Source organism: Pyxicephalus adspersus, chromosome 11, assembly GCF_032062135.1.
Source record: "Pyxicephalus adspersus chromosome 11, UCB_Pads_2.0, whole genome shotgun sequence".
NCBI classification, from domain to species: Eukaryota; Metazoa; Chordata; class Amphibia; order Anura; family Pyxicephalidae; genus Pyxicephalus; species Pyxicephalus adspersus.
The window spans coordinates 2563965-2585865 of NC_092868.1; the positions used below are offsets into that span (position 1 = coordinate 2563965).

Sequence of the window (21901 nt, forward strand, 5' to 3'; positions counted from 1 at the left end):
CTACCACGTGATGATGGCATTGATAATAACCATAGGAGCGGAGTGTTATCTTTGTTATATATTAATATGAGCGTTGTATGTTTACAATTATGTAGTCATCAGTCAATCTCACACCATGACCTGACCCTATGGCCAAAGTGTGAGGAAATAATGAAGTTTAGGTGACTTCTGTATAAAAAGACATTGCAGACGATGATGTTCTTCCAGCCTTGTGGTCACAGTTTGGTGAAGACCCTTTTCTGTCCCCCGGGGTACAAAGCCAGCTCCATAAAGACATGGGGTCACCAGTTTGGTGTGGAGGAACTTGAGTGTCCTGCAGAGAGCCCTGACCTCATCCTTACTGTACACCATTGGGATGAATTAGAATGGTCAGCCAGATCTTCTCACCTGAACATCACACCTACCTATATGGCCAGGTGTATGGCGTCCCCAAATAAAGGACTTCAGGTGTCTCCAGTGAAGGATCTTGTTAACTTTCCATCATACAAAGACATTGCTGACAATTCTGGGCCCAATGGTCAAAAGTCTGAACAGTCTCTCCATAGTTGGGTTTAGAGGTTTCCAGTAAAGGTATAAAAAGAAAAGCGTCTCCTACCTTCCCATTGTATTTTACAAGGTTTGACTTGCCAGCCCCATGTATGCTGGATGCATAACAAACGTGTAAGAAAAAATGAAGAAAGAAACTGGGGTTTTGGGCAATAGGGTGGTAAATTCAGTGAGTTATATTCAAATTTATATAAAACACAATGCATAATTCAGTAAGTTAATGAAACAAATAGGTGATACGGTCTTTCCCCAATCAAGATACAGTGGGGTGTAAGACCATCAGACTAGACATAAATATCCCTGATACTTATTAATAGGAATAACGAGTGATAGAAAGGTGGTAATGTCTCGTGTCCCGACGCGTTTCGCCAAACAGTATCCTCAGGGGATTAGTTTACTGTACACATAAAAATATTGACATGCAGGAATGTGATTCATGAAATAAAGAATAAGGTAATAACATTTTCACATATATTCAGAAATAATTGAACAATAGATTAATGTTATCTGTTACATATGAAGACAATACTTAAAGTCATAACCAGTTAAAACCAGTTAAAGTCATAACATTGTATATATATATTTTATGTTATGATTTTAATTATTATCCTATTCTATATTTCATGAATCACATTCCTGCACGCCATCATTTTTCTATGTACAGTCAACTAACGCGGCTTGCAGATCCCCTGAGGAAGCCACTTGGCGAAACGTGTCAGGAAATTATCCCTCCAATCTCATGGAAAGACTCAGCAGATGAGTGGGTGGGGTTATTGGATGGCATGTCCAACAAACTCATAGAGATGATGGCCAGATCTTGTCATCCAACCTGGCCTCAAAAATGGACTCAAAGCCTCTCTTATGGGAAGCCTTCCTAGAAAATTAGAGGCTGTTGTAGCTGCAAAGGGTTGGACCTACTCCATATAAATAGCCATGGGGGGGAAGGGCAACTCCAACATGGTTATGGAAAAGAAAGTCCAACAAGCTCATGGAGGTGTGATGGACCAGTGGTTACGTACCTAAGGCCATGCATTGTACAGGAAACGTCCCATGTTGCAGTTTCCAGTTAAACATTTGACAAGCATATGGTTTTTAAAGCATGGTTGTGCATTGCTGGGCATTGTTCTGACAAGGTGTGTTTGGGGTGCCATTAGGAATATAAAGCAACCCATTGCATCAACCTATGTCTTGTATGTTGTAGTAACACACGTGTTTCTGCATTGAAATGCATGCGTTAACTCAACACGCTAACGGCACTCGACCATGAGATTGAGTAGAATCACATTTATTGACTTAGTAATAGTCATATTGTCCTGAAAAGTTAATCAGCACATTTTTGTGTATCAAATGCATTGTTGAATCCTCTACATAAATCTTTACACTTTGTGGGAAGTTTAAAAAACTAAATCCTCACAGCAGCCTTTTAAAAAATGTGTGCCAATTTTAAAAAGTGTTGGTTGGTGCAGTCTGTCTGTATAGAGGCTGCTGGTAGTTGTCATTATGTTTGTCTGATCACTAGAGGGCAGCAGAGTAGCTGCAATGTCAGCTTCCTAAGAAAACTCCATATCCCATGATTCCTTGCATTGTGTATCATGGATGGGGGTGTTATATTTGTAGTCTCATCTCTCTACAGTACAATGGGATGGCTACAAATGAAGACATCCTGGTTGGAGAATGAATTGTAGCCACATTTTTTTTATGACAGCTGGCCATGACAACACGTCTCAGGGCTGTCTCACCAGGTCAGGTTGATTTGCTGCTGATAGAACTTAAAGTGGACCTGTCACTGGGATGATGTAAGGTACCATTGCTGGGCTGGTGGATGTCCTGATCCATTGCCTTTATAACTTTATTAAACCATACCAATTTTTAACTTTTTGATCCCAGTCCTTTTATGGTACCAGAGTATGGCATTTGTCTGTACCCAGCCCTAGCACATTGTCCCAGAACTTCTCCTGACTGTATTACTACAAGTCCTAGCACATGATGGCCCTATGATTATTTATCCATTTTTTGTACTACAAGTCCCAGGCAACAATCCTACTTTTGATGACAGATTCCTTTTCAAAGAGAACCTATCACCTTGCTCATTCAGATTACAGGACCCCTTTAAATATCACAAGCTAGCCACATAGGGCCTGATTTATTACAGCTCACCAAGGCTGGAGAGGATACCGTTTCTTCAGTGAAGCTGGGTGATCCAGAAAACCTGGAATAGATTTCTTTAAAGTCATTTGCTATTTGAATCCTGGACCAGATCCATTCCAGTTTTGTTGAATCACCCAGCTTTACTTATGAAAGTATATCCTCTCCAGCCTTGGAGAGCTTTGATAAATCAGGCCCATTTACCCAGCTGAACCCTGTGCATGGGAGACTATCCGAGTCAGGGGATGGACTTTAAAGAGACCCTGTCCCTTTGGTGTGAACAAGTGTGGTGACAATTAGCCAATAAAGTTGATTTGGTTGGAAGATTCAATCTGCAGCTGCAAACCTTCTGAATGAGAGTCCTAGTAAGCACTGATCCTATGCAGGTAACCCGACAGGAGGAGGTCTCCTTTGCTAGCAATGTGTATCAATGTGACAGGGTGACAACACATAGCCCATGTGACAGGGTGACAACACATAGCTCATGTGACAGGGTGACAACACATAGCCCATGTGACAGGGTGACAATGCATACAACTAAAGCACTAACTTTTCCCCCTCTTTTTATAGGCCACTTGCACTTTTTTCTCTTCTCTGATGCTCAGGATTGTGGGTGGACCCTCTTATAATGCAGGACTGCTGGTCCCGCTTTTTACAGAATGACCTCCATGAGCTGCGCCCATTTTTAAAATCAAATTAAGGGTCTATGAATCTGATGTGTGTACAGCAGCTGTCCGTCGTTTGTGGATCCATCCTGGCAGATCCGCGAAAGACGAACTATCGCGATGCAAGTGAAGGGGAAAGAGCACAGCGGGGTTACGCTCTGTCGTTCTCCCCCCTTCCCTCTCCATAGAGCAGAACGATGCTGTATGTACAGAGCTTGTTCATGCATCACGCAGTCTTTTGAACGATCAAGAAAGATCCTTTCCAACGACAAAAATCTAACGTGTGTACCCAATCTTACACTACCCATTGTTTGCCAGAAATGTAGCACCCCCAGTGGCCACATATCAATACTACATCTAACAGTGCAAAAGTGGGAGCGGTTAAAACAAATGCCATTGCTCCCCATTGGCATTGGCAAGAGGCACGCATCACCTATTGATTATAAAGTATCAATTGAAAGTAACTTGCAAAAAATCCGGCTGATGCAGCAATTCTTAGATGATCAATAGTATTCAAATAATCTGCTCGTGTATAAAGAAATACCATTTTTCAAGAACAAGGTTCATCTTTTCATAAAATGGAACAAGTAGCACGCCTTTTGCTAAATGGTCCTCTAAAAGTTTCAGTTGTTGAGTTTGGATCTACTTTGCGTTACCAATAAAAAAATCTCCCAACAGCAGATATGGGAAGAAGAAAAGTTTACTTGCATATAGAAAAGAAAAAGACATACTGTACATAAAAAACTGGTTATAAATAAATGTAATGAAATACCAAAAAAAAAAATCCAAAATATACAAATTTTAGAAACTATTTTATCACTGACTGCTGTGGTCCAGGAGGGAGGTCAGATGCTCTTAGGGGTCCACATAAGCTTTTATTCTACGTAGAACATCCTCAGCCAAAGTGATAACTTCCTGCTCCTCGTCAGATGCAAAAATGTCGTTGGGAATTTGAGGTGGCGAGTGGTATTTGGGGTACTGAGTGCCTTTGTCATCCACACCAAAAGCTTTCATGCGTGACACCTGGTCATGAATACAACCTAGGCCGCTATTGTACGTGGCCACCTGGCGAGCTAACTGAACGATGTTGTTATCCATGTCAATATTTCCTTTCTTTACATATTGTGCAGCAAAAAGCGCCTTCTGAACAGCTTGGTGCACTTTGTAAAAGACCCATTCCGTGTACTGGCTGACGTCGTTCCTTGCTGCTTTCAAGTCGCATTCTGCTTGCCTCAGCCATCTTTTAGCTTCCTCGGGTCTGGGCTGAGGTCCGCTGTGATATTGCCAAAAATTATAATCGCATCTGGTCGACCTCGAAAAGTGTTCGCGCCGTTGTCTGTGGTGGGACGCTTCCCTATCCCACTGGTGCCAAAATGTGGAAAAGCCTCTGAAAGAATTGTGGTGGTGATTGGGTGTTCTGTTGGAAACGTCTCTCCTACCCGCTTCAAAGTCTTTGACTCGTTGCTGAAGATATTTAAAAATGGCGGTGGAGATTTCTTCTTGGTCAATGTTTTTGTCTGGGTGGTACCTGAGGTAAAGCCTCCTTATGGCCTTTATCTTCTCAGCTTGAGGAAGCTGCCATATTTTGCCTAACTGCTCCTCAATGTCCTCTTTAATTCTTTCCAAAGAGCTTTCAAACCATCGATCGGATTGTTGTTGGGCAGGAGGTGGGTTGGTAACGGGCACAAGGGCTTTCGAATCGTCACTTGGAGGTCTTTTGAACTGGTATAAATCAAGCACGCTGACGTCAATCCCCTCTTGACCAATGTCTATGAGATATCTAGCAAGCTTACAGTTTTCAAAAACATTTGCATCCAATTCCTCAACCACGACAGCATAAAGATAATTGTCGTCCTCTCCGGGAACCATGTAGCCCACATAGTCACCTGCTTGGAATGTATTTGAAAGGCTCATGTCCAAGAAATCATACCATTCGCTTGGAATCTTTTCTCCGGGTTTTGGTAAAGCGTAGGCATTTTTGGTTTCCAGACTTTTGCTCCACACACCACGTTGTTTCAGCAAATGTCTCATTTGCTCAGGAGTGCTGCAGGCAAGCATCTCTCCAACAATGAATAGTGAGCTTTGTTCTAATATATTTCCTAGTAGATGATTAATTTGGCTGGAAAGAGAATGCAAGATGTAAACAAAGTTATAACTGCTTGTTAAATCAACGTGTTCAAGATAAACATGGCAGCACATATCAACGGATCTCACAAAAACTGGGGTTTTCATTTGCGTACCCATCAAGGTTTCACCGTCATGCTTGAGACTTGTTCGTAATTTGCAGCAGCATATTATTTGTATTTTCCCAAAGATATGGCTGCAGGTTTGTTTTGCTTCTTCTTGGGTCACTTCACCACTGCTTTGCTTACGCAGAAGGCATATCAGACCCTCGCAAAATATAGGCGAGAGGAGAAGTTCGGTGAGCTTACGTTTAACTGTGCACTCCTCTCCAAATCTACAGGCCTCAAAGTTATCGATCGACTCTTCTGTTATCTCTGAAAGGAATTTTGGCTGAATATCCACAGGTAGGAGTTTGAGGAGATGTCTTAGTGAGTATTGGTCCAAAGGAGAATACAGAAACCTAAATATCTTGCCTATTTCTTTCATTGCCATGCTAGATCGGCAGTCATTGAAAACCAAGCCAGACGACTCGTAGAGTTTGCCATCAATAGCTGGAAGGTAAAGTGGCTTTAAGTGTTTAGGATCTTTAGGCATTTTGTATTGTAGAAGCTCAAAAATTTTTTCAGTAGTTTTGGAAACAGTTTTCATGAGATTTGCATGCAAAGTGGTTTTGTGGAGGGTTTCCTGGTAAATAGCCGATAGAACTTTGGTGAAGTGAAGTACAGACGCCTCTTCCTCAACCCCCACCTTCTGGAAGAGATCACTATAGGGTGCCAGCAATGAAGGCAGTTTGTAAAGGTATGGGCGAAAGTCATTGGAATTTTGAAGATTAAATACAATTTGTCTTGGGTGGGCAAGGACGGCATGGTTCTCTACTAAAATAAATGGAATGTGTTCCAGAGAATCACGGTGGACATCACTGATATGGTTCTGAAGGAACATGTAGACTAATTTTAGGACCCGACTCCTAGTATTGAAATGTTTGTCCTTGCACTGAGCATGACAAACATTTTTCATGTTCTCAATTACTTTCTCAACAGGTGGTTCCAGAAGAACTCCACAATTTTTCAAAAACTCCAATTTTTTTTTCTCGTGAATGTGCTTATTTATTAGAGTCATGGATGTCCAAACCAAATCCTGATAGTTGTTCTTTATGAGCAGTGATCCTTTGAGAGATACCATTGGCTCCTTAAGAGAAAATGAAGGGTGTAAAGCTTTCAACTCTTCTTGAACATTTACTGGATTGACAAATGCAATTTTCCCCACTTCTAAAGGAAAATTGGCACTTACTGTGTCCAGTTTCATAGCTAATAAGTAATCAAATAACTCCTTAGATTTTGCAGTCAGGGATTTTGAGGGGCCTGAACTTTTTGCCTCGTTTTGTACTTGAGTTGCAAATCTGATGACATCATCTTCGTTAAGGGAATGCTTCATTCCAAGTTCACGCAAAAGAGCTAGGAATTGTGGTTGGACATATTCAAACATCTTCAACAAATCCCCAGGTATAAAATAGTCCTCTAGACCAAAGGTACAGAAGAGTTTTTCACTGTGGTCATAAAAAAAGGAGACCTGTTCTAGGTCTCCTCGTTTGCTTCTGATCAATTTAATGCATTTAAGAGATGAGAAGATAAAATCTTTTTGACTTTGAAAGTTTGGAAAGCTTTGCAGGTTCAAAACCAACTTTAGGACTTCTAGTAACTGATTTTCATTGAGGAACTGCAAATGAAGAAGGAGGAACTCTGTAATTAATTGAAGTTCGCTGATTATTTGAACATTTAGGAATTCAGAAGCTTTTTTGTTAAGCAAACTATTTTTTAGGAACACCGTCTGCGGGTCAATTTCTGAAAGGTTAAGAGATTTGAAATTGGACACCGAGTCCAGGACGTAAATCTTTTGGTAGCCGTTTAGTCTTTGTTTTTTGCCATCATGCGTCTCAAACAAAGGCAAACACTTCATATTGTTTATGCTTTTTTGGTTTCTTTGCTTTTGGAGATTTGCTAGGATCCAGTCCAGAAATACGTCCAGTTCTAGGCTTTCCATTAACTCCCAGCGAAGATCATTTCTCATAGTCAGATAATTAAGAACGTCTTCAACCTTTTCTGGGTTAATCAAATATGGCAACAAGAAAGCAATAATTTCATGAGGAAATAAGTGTAATGTTAATTTAGGGATTCCCAGTTTGAGCAGGTATTTGGCAACATCACTGTCACGTGGAGAGAGCATGTCTTTGATGTGAGCAAAAGAAAGGATTTTTGGTTCCTTTTCAAAACATACCGGCAAAATCGCCCAATTTTTGTACTCAGAAACAATCGACTCAAAAAATGCTTCCCTGTATTTCTCTTTTTGCTTGAATATTTCCTTTTTAAAGAATTCCCATAGCTTTTTCAGCCAGCTTTCTTTCTCCTTTGACAATGCAAGGCCGCACTTGCTTTTTGACAAAGACAAGTCATGCAATGGACCTAAATGGTTCTTAACAAAAATGACAGAATTCACAATAGTAAGAGGTTTCAAAAAACCTTGCTCTGTCAAAAAACCTTGCTCTGTCAAAAATAAGTCACAAAATGCAGCAAACTGATTGCTTTCTTCTGGGAAAAGTTCCGAGAATTCTGATGAAAGTTTGGGTTGCTTTCTGTCGAAGATGCAGAGCACGTTATCCATTGTCACCAGTAAAGGAATCCCCTGCAGGTCAACTTTCTTTTTTGCTGAATTGTCTTTCAGGCAGTAACGTAACAGCTTTCCACAACTTTCCTCATCTTTTAGAAGGGAAGTGGAGACGGGAGCAGGCGGTGTTTGTCCACAAGGAAGTAGCTGACAACGTCTCAAGAACTCACACAAGGTCTGAGGACTTAATTCAAACACATCAACCCCAGCCGCTTTTAGATTTTTGCATAGATCAGTCCCCCCATACGCTATGTGCATGTTAAGATTTTGGAGTATACATCCAATACGTTTGTAGTTTTCTTTGGAAAGAAAGAAGGGTTCTTCGACAATGGAAGACTTTCCAATATTTGACCAGTCCACATGAACAGTTTTCTTAGACATAAATCTATCTTTCACTTCATACTTCTTGTAAATTGGAATCAATTGTGCTTTTGTTTTAAAAATAGTCACGTAGACTTCTTTAACCAGCTTCTGCCACTGAGGTGGAACACATTCTGTCAAAACTGGAAAATAATGTAGGTATTCGTCCAAAAACAATTTGCAGGAGTCAAAGTTTGGAAAAATTAGCGGTCCCCCTTTTAGTTTAGTGAATATTTCACATAAATGCTTGAGAAGAAAACAGTAGAGTGGAGCTATGAGGTTTGATAACAAAAACATGTTCCATTCAGTCTTTGGGCTATCACCGTCCTCATTGCAGATGCCTCTCCTTGCTGAATCTACAATAAAATTAGCATTTACATGTACAGGGAGACCAGTTTCTAGAGGTAGAGGCAAGGTGCAGAAAGCTCTACCCCGAACAGGAAAGTGGAGGCGAGCTGCTACAGCACCGTGAGGAATCATTGTTTGGAGTAAGCGACCAGAAATTTTTGTCATGGTGTCCACATCTTCTATACCCACTTGCTTAATTACATGCCAATGTTCTGCCAGGCTTGAGCCACTTTTTTCTATTTGCATTCTGTAATACACTTGGGATTGCAAGGTCTCAGAATCCCCAGGCAACGTGGAAAGTTTTTGTTGAAAAGAAGAAAGCATTTCTTTATCCTCATCGTGTATTTTCGATTCAATCGAAAGGATCTCTTCAAAATCTCCACTGGTTTTTATTTCAGAAAAACGTATTTTCCTGATGTTGTTCAGGAAGAGAATCATGGTGTCAGACTTTTTCTTTAATTCCTCGCACATACTTTTAATGTCCTCCAGCGATGTTGTTTGGTCGCTGATTTTAGAACTCAACACCGTGTTTGCCATTCTCAGAGGCAGACGAAATAGAGTGCCTTCCTCGAGGTTGAAAAAAGAAGGCAAGAAAGTATCATACACATTCCTAAATGTTTCCTTGAATTTGTTATTCACATTGAACATGCCACCCGGACACGTATCCTTAGCGCTTTCCAAAAACATGACATTGGGGTCGAAGACGCACAAAGTTGTGTCGCCCGTGACAAAAGATGGACAATCGGTTATATGATAGACGGAATTAAAGCCAAGTCCAAACTTTCCAGTTTTGTCCAATCGTTCTTCTTTCCCTCCTATTCCCAGCTGTTGAATTCCATCGATATCTTTGGACTCAAATTTTTGATTGTTGTAAACGCAAAGAGCTGGACCTTGTAACGGATTCCATTCTTTGCTAAAAGTGCTTTGTGTCTGATGAGTTCGGTGGTCCAACACAAAGTGAATTTCAGAAGCATTGGAATCGTCTGCATTCTGTATGAGTTCCTTTAGAATATCGTTCTTTGACGAGTATTCTTTTATAATGTTTTTAATGCGGGTGGTAAGCTTCTCCTTGGAACCAAATTGTGAGACCCACTTACTCAGACCAGAAATTTTTAAATTTTGGAGGGTATGATGAATTTTTGATTTGACCCCGAAAACTGATACCACGGGACGAGGAATCATATCATGGCAAAAAATGAGGTCTTCATCACAGGGAAGCCAGGGAGTATCGTTGTAAAAGATTTTATCCACGTGACGCAATACACATTGCTTGTCTGGTAAAAAAATTTGTTGTGTGTCAATGAGATTAGGTATATTTAAAACCGTCAATTTTTCCAAACTGTGATTGATTAAGTTTAATGCCAATTTGAATTCCTTTTCTGAAAGGGGTTTCCCTTTTTTCTCCATGGCCATCTGTTCCAAAACAGAAAAGTAATCTTCAGTGGAAAATTCTTTACATAGTCCAACACAATCCCAGAGTTTACTGAAGTTTGCATAATCCTTTGGCAATTTATGCAAATAAGGGAGCGCATCAAATGGGATCATGCGTGCAATCACTTTCAGTGGGACAAATTCATCATCTGCATAGACGAAAGGAAAACCGGAGGCTTTCTCCATCACTTGGGCAGCATGACCTGGCTGTTTCTGAATCTGTGCATCCAAAAAAAGGTAGCAACTTTTAGCAACCCGATAAGTTTCTTCAGGGTTTAACAAGTTAGGAGATCGACAAGCTTTCTCCAGTTGAGATAAAACAATAGCTATAGAGGGAGATTGATTAAGTCCCAAGAAAGACAACAATGATTCGGACAGTTTGACATTTCCTAAATGTTCCTTGCTTAGCACTGGTTTCACCAGGCAGACATTGTCTCTGTGCTTGTAATGATAAAGTTCTTTTGATTTTATTAAAGTCAGATTTTCGGAGGAGGCATCTTCACTTCGAGGTTGTATTGCAGGAAGAAATATGAGGTCTGTGAACTTATTACAATAGACAGGGTCAGGTTCTTCTTTAAGTAGGTCTTCTAACAATTCTAAAACGCAGTAGATTTGTTTCAAAGCCTTTGTTTGGTCATGCTTCCAGACATCATTGATCATACTGGCTCTTGTTATAAGCTCCTCCATGGGTAATCTATCCTTCACCATTCCTAAACTCTGTAAACGTGCCAGTCTGCCTGGTTGAAGAAATTCATTTCCTTCAGGAAAACATCCTTCCTTAGGATCATACAATACTGACACCTTTCCCATTGGATGTACAAGTTTTTCGATGAGTTGCAATTTCCCATCACAAGAAGATGGGATGCATGGTTTTGAGGTTAGTATGGCATCCAACTTTTTATTTTGAAGATCAATGGCATAAAGTACTAACTCATCTCTGTCTTCTGCATCAATAGAATCCAGATTTTCAAAGAGGATCTCTCTGTAGAACCTTTCAGTATTGTAAATATTTTTCTGCGGCTCGTCCAAGCAACCACACACACCGAAACTCTCTTTCACCCATGGTGGAAGGTTTACTGCCAAAAATGGTTTTTGAAGGGCTGAGGAAAATATTTTTTGGGCAAGGCTGTAAATGAGCTCGTTTTGGAGATTTTCTAATTCAAGAAAGCAAGCATGTTTTATAGTGCACCATTCCTGATCGTTGCTAAAGAGAGCAGGCAGTGAGTTTGCAAACCCAAAGGCTATGGTCTGGTAAAAGGCTTTTACAGCTCCTTTGAAGAATGTGTTCACTTTGCTGATGTCTGGCCAGAACGAGTAGTAGTAGTAGTCGTCCAGCATGTCGCCATTCTGATGTAGTATCTGCAACTGTGATAGTGCTGTGATGGCAGCGACCAGTAAAGCATCACAGAGCAGCTTCTTGTTCCACTCACCACTTACAGTTGTATCCCACAGGTTTTTCCGGTTTGACATTACAGCGAAAGCTGCATTTATATGAAATGGAAGTCCAGAGTACAGAGGGAGAGGGAGGAAACAGAACACCATCCCCTCAAAGTCTTCTAAATCTGGGACCCATTTTCCAGTGCTGTGGTTTTTCTTTAGGGGCATAGCAAGTCCAGAAACTGGAAAAGAAATATTTGCACTTTGCAAACACATTTGGAGAGATTCCTTGATTCCGATGCTAGACTGAACGAGGTAGTGTTTTTCATCATTACCCGTAGCCATTCGTACACTGATTTTTATGATTTTTGATATGGTAATATCCAAAGCTTCGGCGGGCATGTTTAGTTTTTTTGCTGCACTTATCTGCTCCTTTTGTAAAAATACAGTCTGAGGCACAGTCAGTCTTTGAGCGGTTTCTTTCAGAAGATGCACTTTGGTGAACTGATCCTCAGGGTCGGACCCATTGTCTACACAGTTCAGTTCCACTTCTTTGACATTCTTTATAAAAATCAGGAGAAAATCTGCAAAGTTTTCAAAATCATCGATAAGTGTGCTGAGCTCTTCTTCTGTGAATGCTTGTTGGCAGATTTTAGATTGGGTAGCTTCTTCTTCAGTCCGAAAAGGCAAGCGAATAAGAGTCCCATTGAAGTCAAAAGGTTGTGTGAATTTGCACCCAAACACACCAATGAATGGCTGGAACTGGCCAGGAAATGTATAAAGGGGTTCAGAATTTTTCTGAAGATTCAATTTCATACCTGGGTTATTAATGGGAATGTGTTTCTGCAAGTGATTAACATTCGGATCAAATATGATTAAAACAGATCTACTCATAATGGCTGGCACATCGGTAATATGGTATACAGTATTAAAACCCAAGCCAAACTTGCCAATTTTTTGTGGCTGGTTCTCCTTCGTGGCTGCTCCGATACGGGCAAGGTTTATAAAATCTGTATCCGTAAATATTTTGTTGTTATAAGACCACAACGCTGGCCCATGACAGCTTGCCATGCCTGGATCTATTAGGGATTGCCGTGAGTCCAAATTTTGTCTCCTGTCTACTAAGAACTTGCATACTGTTGCACCTGCGTCGTCTGCGTTCTGTAGAAGTTCTTTAAAAACTTCAGAATGTTCGCTGTATTCTCGAAGAATATTTTTAATGCGAAGAGTCACGGGTTCAGTCTGGCCCCAGGCTTCAAAAAATTCTGGCTTTAAGACCTTGGTGCTCAAAAGTTGGACATTCAGAAACCTTGCGGTTGCCATTGATACTTCATCATGTACAATAAAACAGTTTGTATCCATAAAGACGCCAGACAAATTCTGCTTATTGATGTCACAAAATAGAGTTTTTGACAAGGGTTCCAGACTAAATCCATTGTTTTCAGACTGAACTGGTACAGGTAGGTCATCTGTTCCATGGACAGAATTAGTTTTCATCCAGTCCAGGATGGATATTGTAAGTTTCAAGACTTTGGAAGTTTCTAAACCAGAACAAGCATCGTCTGAGCGCTCTTTTAACATATGGAGTACGTTGATGACATCTTGGTTGGATAAAGTTTTCCTTACCCCACATTTTAGGAAAAGATTTTGATACGTTAAATAGGCCGGTGGAACTTTTTTAGTAAAGGAGCTCAAATCCAAGCCTTCGGGATAAGACAAAACAATTTCATTTGGGTTACAAAAACCATTGCCATTCCAAATTTTGATTTGTGAAAGAAGAAGATTATCATTTAAGTGGTTAAGGTGATCTTGTATGTACTTGTAGGTATTATGAAGCTTTCGTTCAAGAAAGTACTGATCCATCTCAGAATATTTTTCACTAAGGACTGTAAGACTTTCAATGACCCTGGCTGGAGGTGGCGGATGGCTTAAGCCAAGGATGGCACTTGGCTCTTTTTTAAAGTCACTTGTTAAAGGCATTGAAAATTCAACTAGGTCACGGTAGGCAACGTCTCGAAGCTTTCTAGGTTCCCCCAAAACTGTTTGTGAACTGTGAGTTTCAGCTGGGACCCAGGGAATATTGCAGAGCTTTTTTAGGTTGTTCGGAGTAAACCCACTTAAAACCATGGTTTCATTGCAAACTCTTATGAGAGATTTGGCCTTTCCTAAGGAAGACTTGTGGGTTGAATGGCGGCTTAACGTTTGAGCAATTTCTAAAACATCGTCGGGGGTGATCTTGTGGATAGAGTCTTTCATCCCCAATTGTTTCAGTGATGTTAAAACTGATTCTTCCCGATAGTTAGAAGGGGGAAAGTTGTGTGCTTCAAATAGCTCATTCAGTATGTCTACATTTGGATCGAAGAAAGAAGAAGGTTGTTTGCGGCTACCATTGGAAGGCATGAAGCTAAGGGTTTTGCATAGGTTCTTCAGCTGGTCATTCTGAGTAAATAGCACATGTCCATTTCTTAAAATCCACAACATTGCTTTCTCAATTTCAGCTGGGCAAGCAGCATAGCTTCCGTTTTGGATGGCTTTTGCTAAAAGTAGAGCCACGTCACTGGCACTGAGAAGTCTGACTTGCATTTGTTGGAGAAGCCTTTGGTCAAATGAACCTCTGCATTTTATTAAGATATCCGGAAGCATCAGGTTATCTGAAACAGCAGGGAGAGTGTCCTTGTGTATGGCTGCTACAAAACCAGCAGCCACCAGTTTGGAGGAAGGAGCTGTAAGACACGGGGCACTGCAGAAGATTGGCAGTTTGTATAAAATTTGCAGTTCCGAAGGTGTGAAGGAGTAGGCTTGAGAAAGGATTTCACAAAACTTTTTGATGTGTTCCTTGGAGGTATTTGTGAGTACTTTTGTAACCTTATTGAAATTTAAATGTGCCAAAACTTTCAGAATATTATTTGGTGTTGGTGTTAATACGTAGACGTCCAGATTTTTATGCCACAGCCAAGAATTTACTTTCTGTATGATGGTGCAGCCGAGTTTCTCCAGCAACTTGCAGGTGCTGTCATCCAAGAAGTGTTTGTCTCCATTTTGTAGGATCAAGGTGGTTTTTTTCTTCAGTCGTGCAAGTTGAATGCTTGATGAGCCCTCAGTAACTTGATTTGTTGGCACAATTGGTTGGTTTTGGAACAGTTCTAGAGTGGGAAATCGTTGAAGGAAGGCCCAGAGAGTGCAAATCCATTGTATTGGAGGACTGTCTTGGTCTTTTGGATTCCAGTTGACTTCATCAGGGCAACCTCTCCACCTCTGAGGAAGAGCTTCATGTAGCCTTCTAAACACCAAGTCTTCATTTAGACAAACAAGATTCTTAAAAGTTCCTAAAGCAGGAAAACAAAGTAAAGGGGGGGGGGGGGTAATTATATAGTGCCAGGGGAATAAATAACCAAAAAATAAGGATCTATTACATCTGACCAATAAATTTTAAAGAATTTGAACAAGTCACGATATTGAAGAACAAATGTACTTACTTGATTTTCCAATGTTTACGAAGAGTAGACGTAGATCCTCTGTTATGTCTTCAGGAATAAATCGATGTGCAAGTCCAGGCAATAAAATTCTAGAAGACATGACACAAACCAAAACATTTTTAAGCTACTAAGCCTAATATTAAAGTTAAAAATCAACTTTTGTGAAGCTATAAGTAAGAAAAAGGTATAAGTCAGTTTCCAAAATATCTCTGGCACGCTTTCAGTGGGGTTATAGGTCTGGTCCCCTGCTGTGCAGTGTGGTTCAACCAGACAGCCTTTCCTCACTACCCTGTCCTGTATGGATGTAGAATCCAGCCAAAAAGAGGAAGTGTCATTGAATTTTAGGTTTGATGAGGAGTCACCTTATTCGTAAGGACCTTTTCTACCAAAAAGTAAAAGAAAAACAACATTTTACAGTTGTCACCAGAAAAAAAGAAGCATTGGAATCCTTTTAATAGATAAAATAACTCTGATAACAACTGTCTAAGAGGGAATCCCCCTCACTAGAAATTTGCTCACATTTCCTGTTGAGTCTCCTGAACAGGGCATGAAGACAAATCTCTTCACTAAGGCACAATCAAGAAATAAAAACATGGAGGAAATTGAATAAGAGGTGCTGGATCAGAGATTGCAAAGTAGGCTTCGTAGATTGACGTCTTATATACTTTGATTCTGTCTGGGCTTCTTGTCTCCAAAGAAAACCAAGGGTCAAGGAGAGAAATAAAAGACTGCCACAAAACAGTTCAAAGCATAAAGATACCTCGCCAATACCATGCGGGAACCCTTGAAATAACCTTCAGGTCTTCAGGGAACTCCTTCTATAACTACTATACCGCAGCTCATAGTATATTAGTGGGGTGGTCAGTGGGAAGAATTCCTCTTACATTGCCGGCTATTTGGAAGAATGTCACCCTTATAGGTAACCAAAATGATCATTGGTGTCACTTAAAATGACCTGAGAGGCGCAAACTGTTCATTGCTCATGGAACACCTAAAAACCTCTGGAGGAAGCCTAGCATTCTATGGAACCCAAGTTGAGAAATTCTGGTCTAGGTGGAACCCCTACCAACCTTTAGAGGAACCTTAGTGTTCTATGGAAACCTGGTTGAAAAACTCTGGTGGAACCCCAAGAAACCTCTAGAGGAACCCTGGTTGAGGTGGCTTACCTTGAAAAGTCTTTGCTGTCAATGTAGACCATGTCATCGCACTCCGAGTCTCGGAAACTTGTGAATTTTCCATCTGCTAATGGCACCAGCTTAAGATTCAGTAACTCACTGTATCGTCCATCACTGATGACATACTTTAAGAGAACCATTTTTTTTCTATGTGAGACTGTGTGCCATGCGGAGTCCTGCAAACACAGCCTCACCAGAGAAGGAGAAACCTTGTCCAGGTTTGCAGCCAGCTGCAGAGTTGAATAAATGTGCTTGGGGACTTTAACAAGGTGAACCCCCAACAACAGAAGCACCTCTTCTACGCAAGAGCAGATTTTTTGGTCTTCAAAATCTTCTTCTAGTAGAAAAATAGCTTTGGTGGCACTTATCCAACGGGACTGGTCAACCATCTGGAATACTTGTTTTTTCATGAGGTTTTTGGCCACTTTTCTAGTAAGCTTATGCCATATGTTTTTGTGTAGAGTTTTTTCTGAGTTTGGCCAAATGTTATAAGCCACATTGGCTGAAATTTTGGAGGCCTTGACCAAAGACACCGTATTACAGACTGCATGTTTGTAGAGGAGAGGCAGAACTTGTTCCACCAGAATATGGTTCCACTTTGCAGACTCGTCGTGTTGCTGGTCTATTTCTGGCCACTTCAGGCTTCTCCTGTCATCGGTAAGGTCAAAACAACCATTGATGACCAATGGTAGACCCGTCCGATTTTCCTCCTTTTCTGGAAGAGGCAATATGCAACTTAGACGGCCGCCATATAGGTCCATGCAAGCCTCGGATAAGGGATAGGCCAAGTCAAGTGCTGGCTTGTTGCAGAGTTTGTTGCTCAGCTCTGTCAGGTCTGGAAATAAGTCTCCTTGAATGATACTGGAGGTCACCAACCATTTACAATCTTCTTTTTCTTCTCCGAAAGGTGTCAAAGAAGTAACTTTAATATGCGTCCAAACCTCAAGATCAGTTGATTGGCTCTTGAAGGTCTCTTCTGCTGACACTTCAACGGTAAGGAGGGTGGTCAGAACTCCACTGCTGTCAATATTCTTGACGGATACTTTATTAACATGGCGAAGGAAGAGGAGGCTGATTCTGGCATCCCTAATGAAGGACTCAAAGAGCTCCTGAACCCTCTCTGAATTGTAAATGTTTTCGGAAATTTCAGACTGTTTGAGCCGAAGAGGGAAGCGGAAGAGAGTTCCGTTGAAGTGACCAGAGCTGAGGACCTCCTCCCAAGGTTCTAACCCCAAAGCCTCCAGGGTTTTCTGGAAAGGTCTGAACTGGTCTGAAAGTTTTTCCAAGTCCTGTCTTCCTTTCTCCAAGTTCCACCTACAACCTCCTCTGTGAAAAATCTGTTCCTGGGGATCCAAAATTCCAATATTTTTGCCGCTGAAGATTGCTGGGTAATCTGTAAATTAAAAAGAACAATGTTAGCATTTATGTACTCTCCAACCCTCACCACCTAAAGCCCAACTTTAGAGAAATTATTTTCCTAAAAAAAAAAAACCAAACAACCAAAAAACTGCATTTTTCTCCCCACCGGTGCAGTCCTAGGCAGTACTACCTCTTCACCACCAGGGGGAGACTTAAGACAACATAGGACTTCCTATTTTGATCCACCAAACCCAGAAGGCTGAATAATACTGTAAAGGTAGACCATCAAGTGTGTCCCCAGTGAGAACCACCCAACACAGAGAGAGGCCTTCTGGCATCATGTGACCATCTTAAAGTAGGAAAGGAACCCGACCTTAAATGTAAATGTCTAAACTACAAATGTTGTGTATTTTTATTTGATTCTTGGTGTGCTTGTAAAGTCCTTTTAGATCTTTTCACTGGACACTGCTACTATCTCTTTTGGTCTTGTCTCCGCCCCTTCCTGTTCTCTGCAGGTATCATAAGGTGGGGTGGAGCTTGTCTGGCCCCTCCCACAGATCCGCTCCCTGCACCGGCTATGTGCAGCACATTCATGATATCACTGCATTTGCAAAGGCTTTGTTGCTCTCATAAAAAATGCCCTCAGCCCACCTGTAATGTGGTAGACGGAGTTGAACCCGAGTCCGAATCTTCCAACTGTGTCGGGGTCTTTACGCTTGATGCTGTTTCCAGGTTTCTGGATACCGTCCCAGTCTTGGTCTGTGAAGATTTCGTTGTTGTAGGCCAGAAGGGCCGGACCTGAGGGAGAGAAAAATGAAATGGAAGGCAACGAATTAATGGATTTTATTCTATTCACAGCTGTTTGCTTTTGGAAAAAGTAGAATCAGTATGATACCAAACCGTTGTGGCGCCTCACCTTGGATGATGTGGAGATCCTTGGAATACAAAGTGTCCGTCCCATATTGCCTTTCATCGTAAACAAATATTACTTCAGATGCTTTGGCGTCATCGGCGTTCTGAATCAGCTCCTAAAAATTGTATGAATCAAAGTTGTAAAAACATCCTGGTAGATTTTTCAGTCGTCTGGTAACACAGAGTGATTACCCAATGTCCCTGTCTGCAGATCTGTTAATTCTACTTGCTTTAAAAGTGTGACAACGCTGCTTGTCCTGCAAGGAATTGGCACTGCAGAGTTGTCACCAGCTATGGACTGGGATTAAAACCAAGGCCAGATCACACTTATATGCAGGTACTGTACAAGAATGAAAGATTACAATAGTAATGGACCAGGAATTCACCTAACCCCACAACCCACCTGTACACCAACACCTAACGTACAGCCCTCATACCCCAACACCCTACCTGCACCTCCACACCTAACCTGAACACCCCTCCTGTACCCCAACACCTAACCTCACCTGCCCCCCCACACCCCTCCTGTACCCCAACACCTAACCCCACCTACCCCCCCCACAATCTACCTGTACCTCCAAACCTAACTGTACCTCCAAACCTAACCACACCCCCCGTACCCCAACACCTAACTCCACACCCAACCTGCTCCCCATACCCCACTTGCACACCCCTCCTGTACCCAAACACCTAACTTGCACACCCCTTCTGCACCCTAGTACCTAACCCAAACACTCTTGCCATACCCCAACCCACACACCCCACCTGCCTCCTGACACCCAACCCCAGACCCCACCTACACCCCAACATGTAACTGGCATACCCCTCCTGCACCCCATCACCTAACTTGCACACCTCACCTCTACCCCAGTACCTAACCCACACCCTTCCAGTATCCCAAAACCTAAACCACACCCTCCACCTGTACCTTAACCTGCAAACTCCCCCTGTACCCCAACAACCAACCCCACCTGTAATCCAATACCTAACCCCACAACACTTGCCCCCCCCACCTGCAGCCCCACACCTAACCCCTCACCCACCAACACCTAACTCCACAACTCTCCTGTACGCCAAAACCTAAGCCCACCTGTAACCCACCATATAACCTTACTTTTCACCTATACCCAATCACCTGCATTCCCCACCTGCACCCCAACACCTAACCCACACTCCCCTCCTGTACTTCAAAACCTAACCCCACACCCCACCTTTAACTCAAAACCTAACCCACCTGTATCAACAAAACTTTATGCCATATCCCACCTGTTCCCCCAACACAACACTTTACCCCACACCCCTTAAAAGCTTATAATGTACAGTTGGAACCGAACATTAAGCTTTTTCCCCAACTGTACCCTAACACTTACCACAGTCTGTACCCACTTACCCCTCTTACCAACCCACACCTGAAAACTTACCACTTATCCCACCAGTACCTTAACCTCTATCCCTCACCTCACTTGTATTCTAACAATGGGGCCTGACTATGCCTGTACACCCATACCTAAAAACGTACCCCTTGCCCCATCTGTACCCCAACACTGCCCAAACCCCAGATAGTAGGAAAGTGATAGAGTCCCTCCAGGTTTTTACTTTAGTCTGAGCCCCTAGTGGACAGATTCCACCCTTCGGCACAGAAAGGGAGAACCCAGCGGGATCAGAGACTACATATGTGAAAATGTTTTGGTATACGCTTATACCCACCCCTCCCATTTCCTGTCCAGCTGTCACAGGAACAGGAAGTGAAGAGAATCTCCCGAACGGGGTCACAGACATCATGGAGAACTTTTTCAAACTTCTATCAGCTTCCTAAGTCCCAGCTGCACTCACAGAGGCTTTACACAGATTTCGTAGTCGTAGTTTTAAGTCACTAACCTTAAGAATCTGCCCACCGTCCGGGTATTTCCGCAAAATATTCTGCAATTGGATTAAGAAGGGCGGGGCCCTCTGGAAGAAATCTGCAGAGAAAAAATAAAGAGGACCTGTCAGTACCTGTACAAATCATGAATACAACCATAACAGGTCCCTTAACAGATCAGAAAAGCTTTCTTATTAAAAAGCCATCCTTTGCCTGAGTTGCGATGAGGTCATCAGTCTGCTGCAAGCAGGAGCAGGCATAGCCTTAGTCTCCTCTCCCCCACAGTGATCAAGCTGCACTATTCTAAACACAAGGTGAGAGGCTGCAGCAGGAGCTAGCTATGTCAAACATTTGTAAAACAGGCGTTAGATGCTTAGGCAGTGTACATCATCCAGTGAAATAAATAAAAGAGTGGAAAACTGATCCACAGAGCAGCACGGCATGCCAAACTGATCCACATATACAGGCAGCTGCAGTTCTATGCCAGGCCTGGGAAAGCCATGCCTGGGCTTGGCCAAGTCTCTTTTATTGATCACTGAAATTGCCAATCATAATAATGGCCCAAAAAGGAGACAAAGTCGGTGTCAGGATTTGCACATACAACTCAGGTGCCTCTGTTTTTCCATATATTAATATATAACACTCACCCATATTTCAGCCGATGTTCGAAAACGTCTAGCTTCTGTGAAAAGACAAAATAGAAAGCTGGATATCAGTAAATATCAAACATAACTAAACTATAAAAGGGCTGTGTTGTATGGGAAAACAGTATGATTCTCAGGAATGGATGGACAGCAATACCTATAGCAGGTAAACATATAGATACCCCTCTATAAAGTGCTGAAATGTCACTTTCAGCCAGCAGATGGCGCTCTTGGACTCAATGCTGCATTGTCAGTTTCAACCAGCAGGTGGCGCGCTTGGTTTCAAAACTACATTGTCACTTTCAGCCAACAGGTGGAGCTCTTGGCTTTAATGTTACACTGTCACTTTCAGCCAGTAGGTGGAGCGCTTGGCTTCAATGCTACAGGGTCACTTCAGCCAGCAGGTGGAGCTCTTGGCTTTAATGTAACAGTCACTTTCAGGCACCAAGTGGAGCTCTCTACTTCAGTACTGCAATGCCATTTGTTGCCAACAGGGGGAGCTATAGGCTTCATTGTTGCATTTGCAGCTTCCTCCCCTATTCCATAACATAAGGACATAAAAAGGGAGGAGTCTAACAGTATAATGGGGTGGGGCTGACAAACCTCCTAGGATTTTAGTACAGAAGAAGCAGCATTGTAAACTAAAACAGGATGTTAGATGCTGGATTTCTGGCAGTTCATGGTTAATGTGCTTGCAGGATTGCTGAGATGCAATGTACGGAAGCAGTGGCCTCTCTGCGGGGGGGAGGACTTCTGGGGAGGAACATGTCCAAAGGGAAAAAAAAGGTGTAAAAAAAGTCTCTTGTGATTGGTTGGC

The 21901-nt window shown here is 42.0% G+C and overlaps 1 protein-coding gene across 1 annotated transcript; it reads right to left on the bottom strand.

Annotated features, from left to right (window-relative positions):
* Positions 1-4044: 4044 nt before the first annotated feature.
* LOC140340401 (sacsin-like) lies at positions 4045-21126 on the bottom strand. The gene is made up of 7 exons (XM_072425576.1): positions 21088-21126; positions 20458-20540; positions 18584-18695; positions 18319-18465; positions 16300-17701; positions 15134-15222; positions 4045-14983 (listed from the first exon to the last, which is right to left on the bottom strand). Exons 1-7 carry the CDS (start codon positions 21089-21091, stop codon positions 4212-4214), a joined length of 12609 nt encoding a protein of 4202 aa, XP_072281677.1. The 5' UTR covers positions 21092-21126; the 3' UTR covers positions 4045-4211.
* Between the last annotated feature and the right edge of the window lie 775 nt (positions 21127-21901).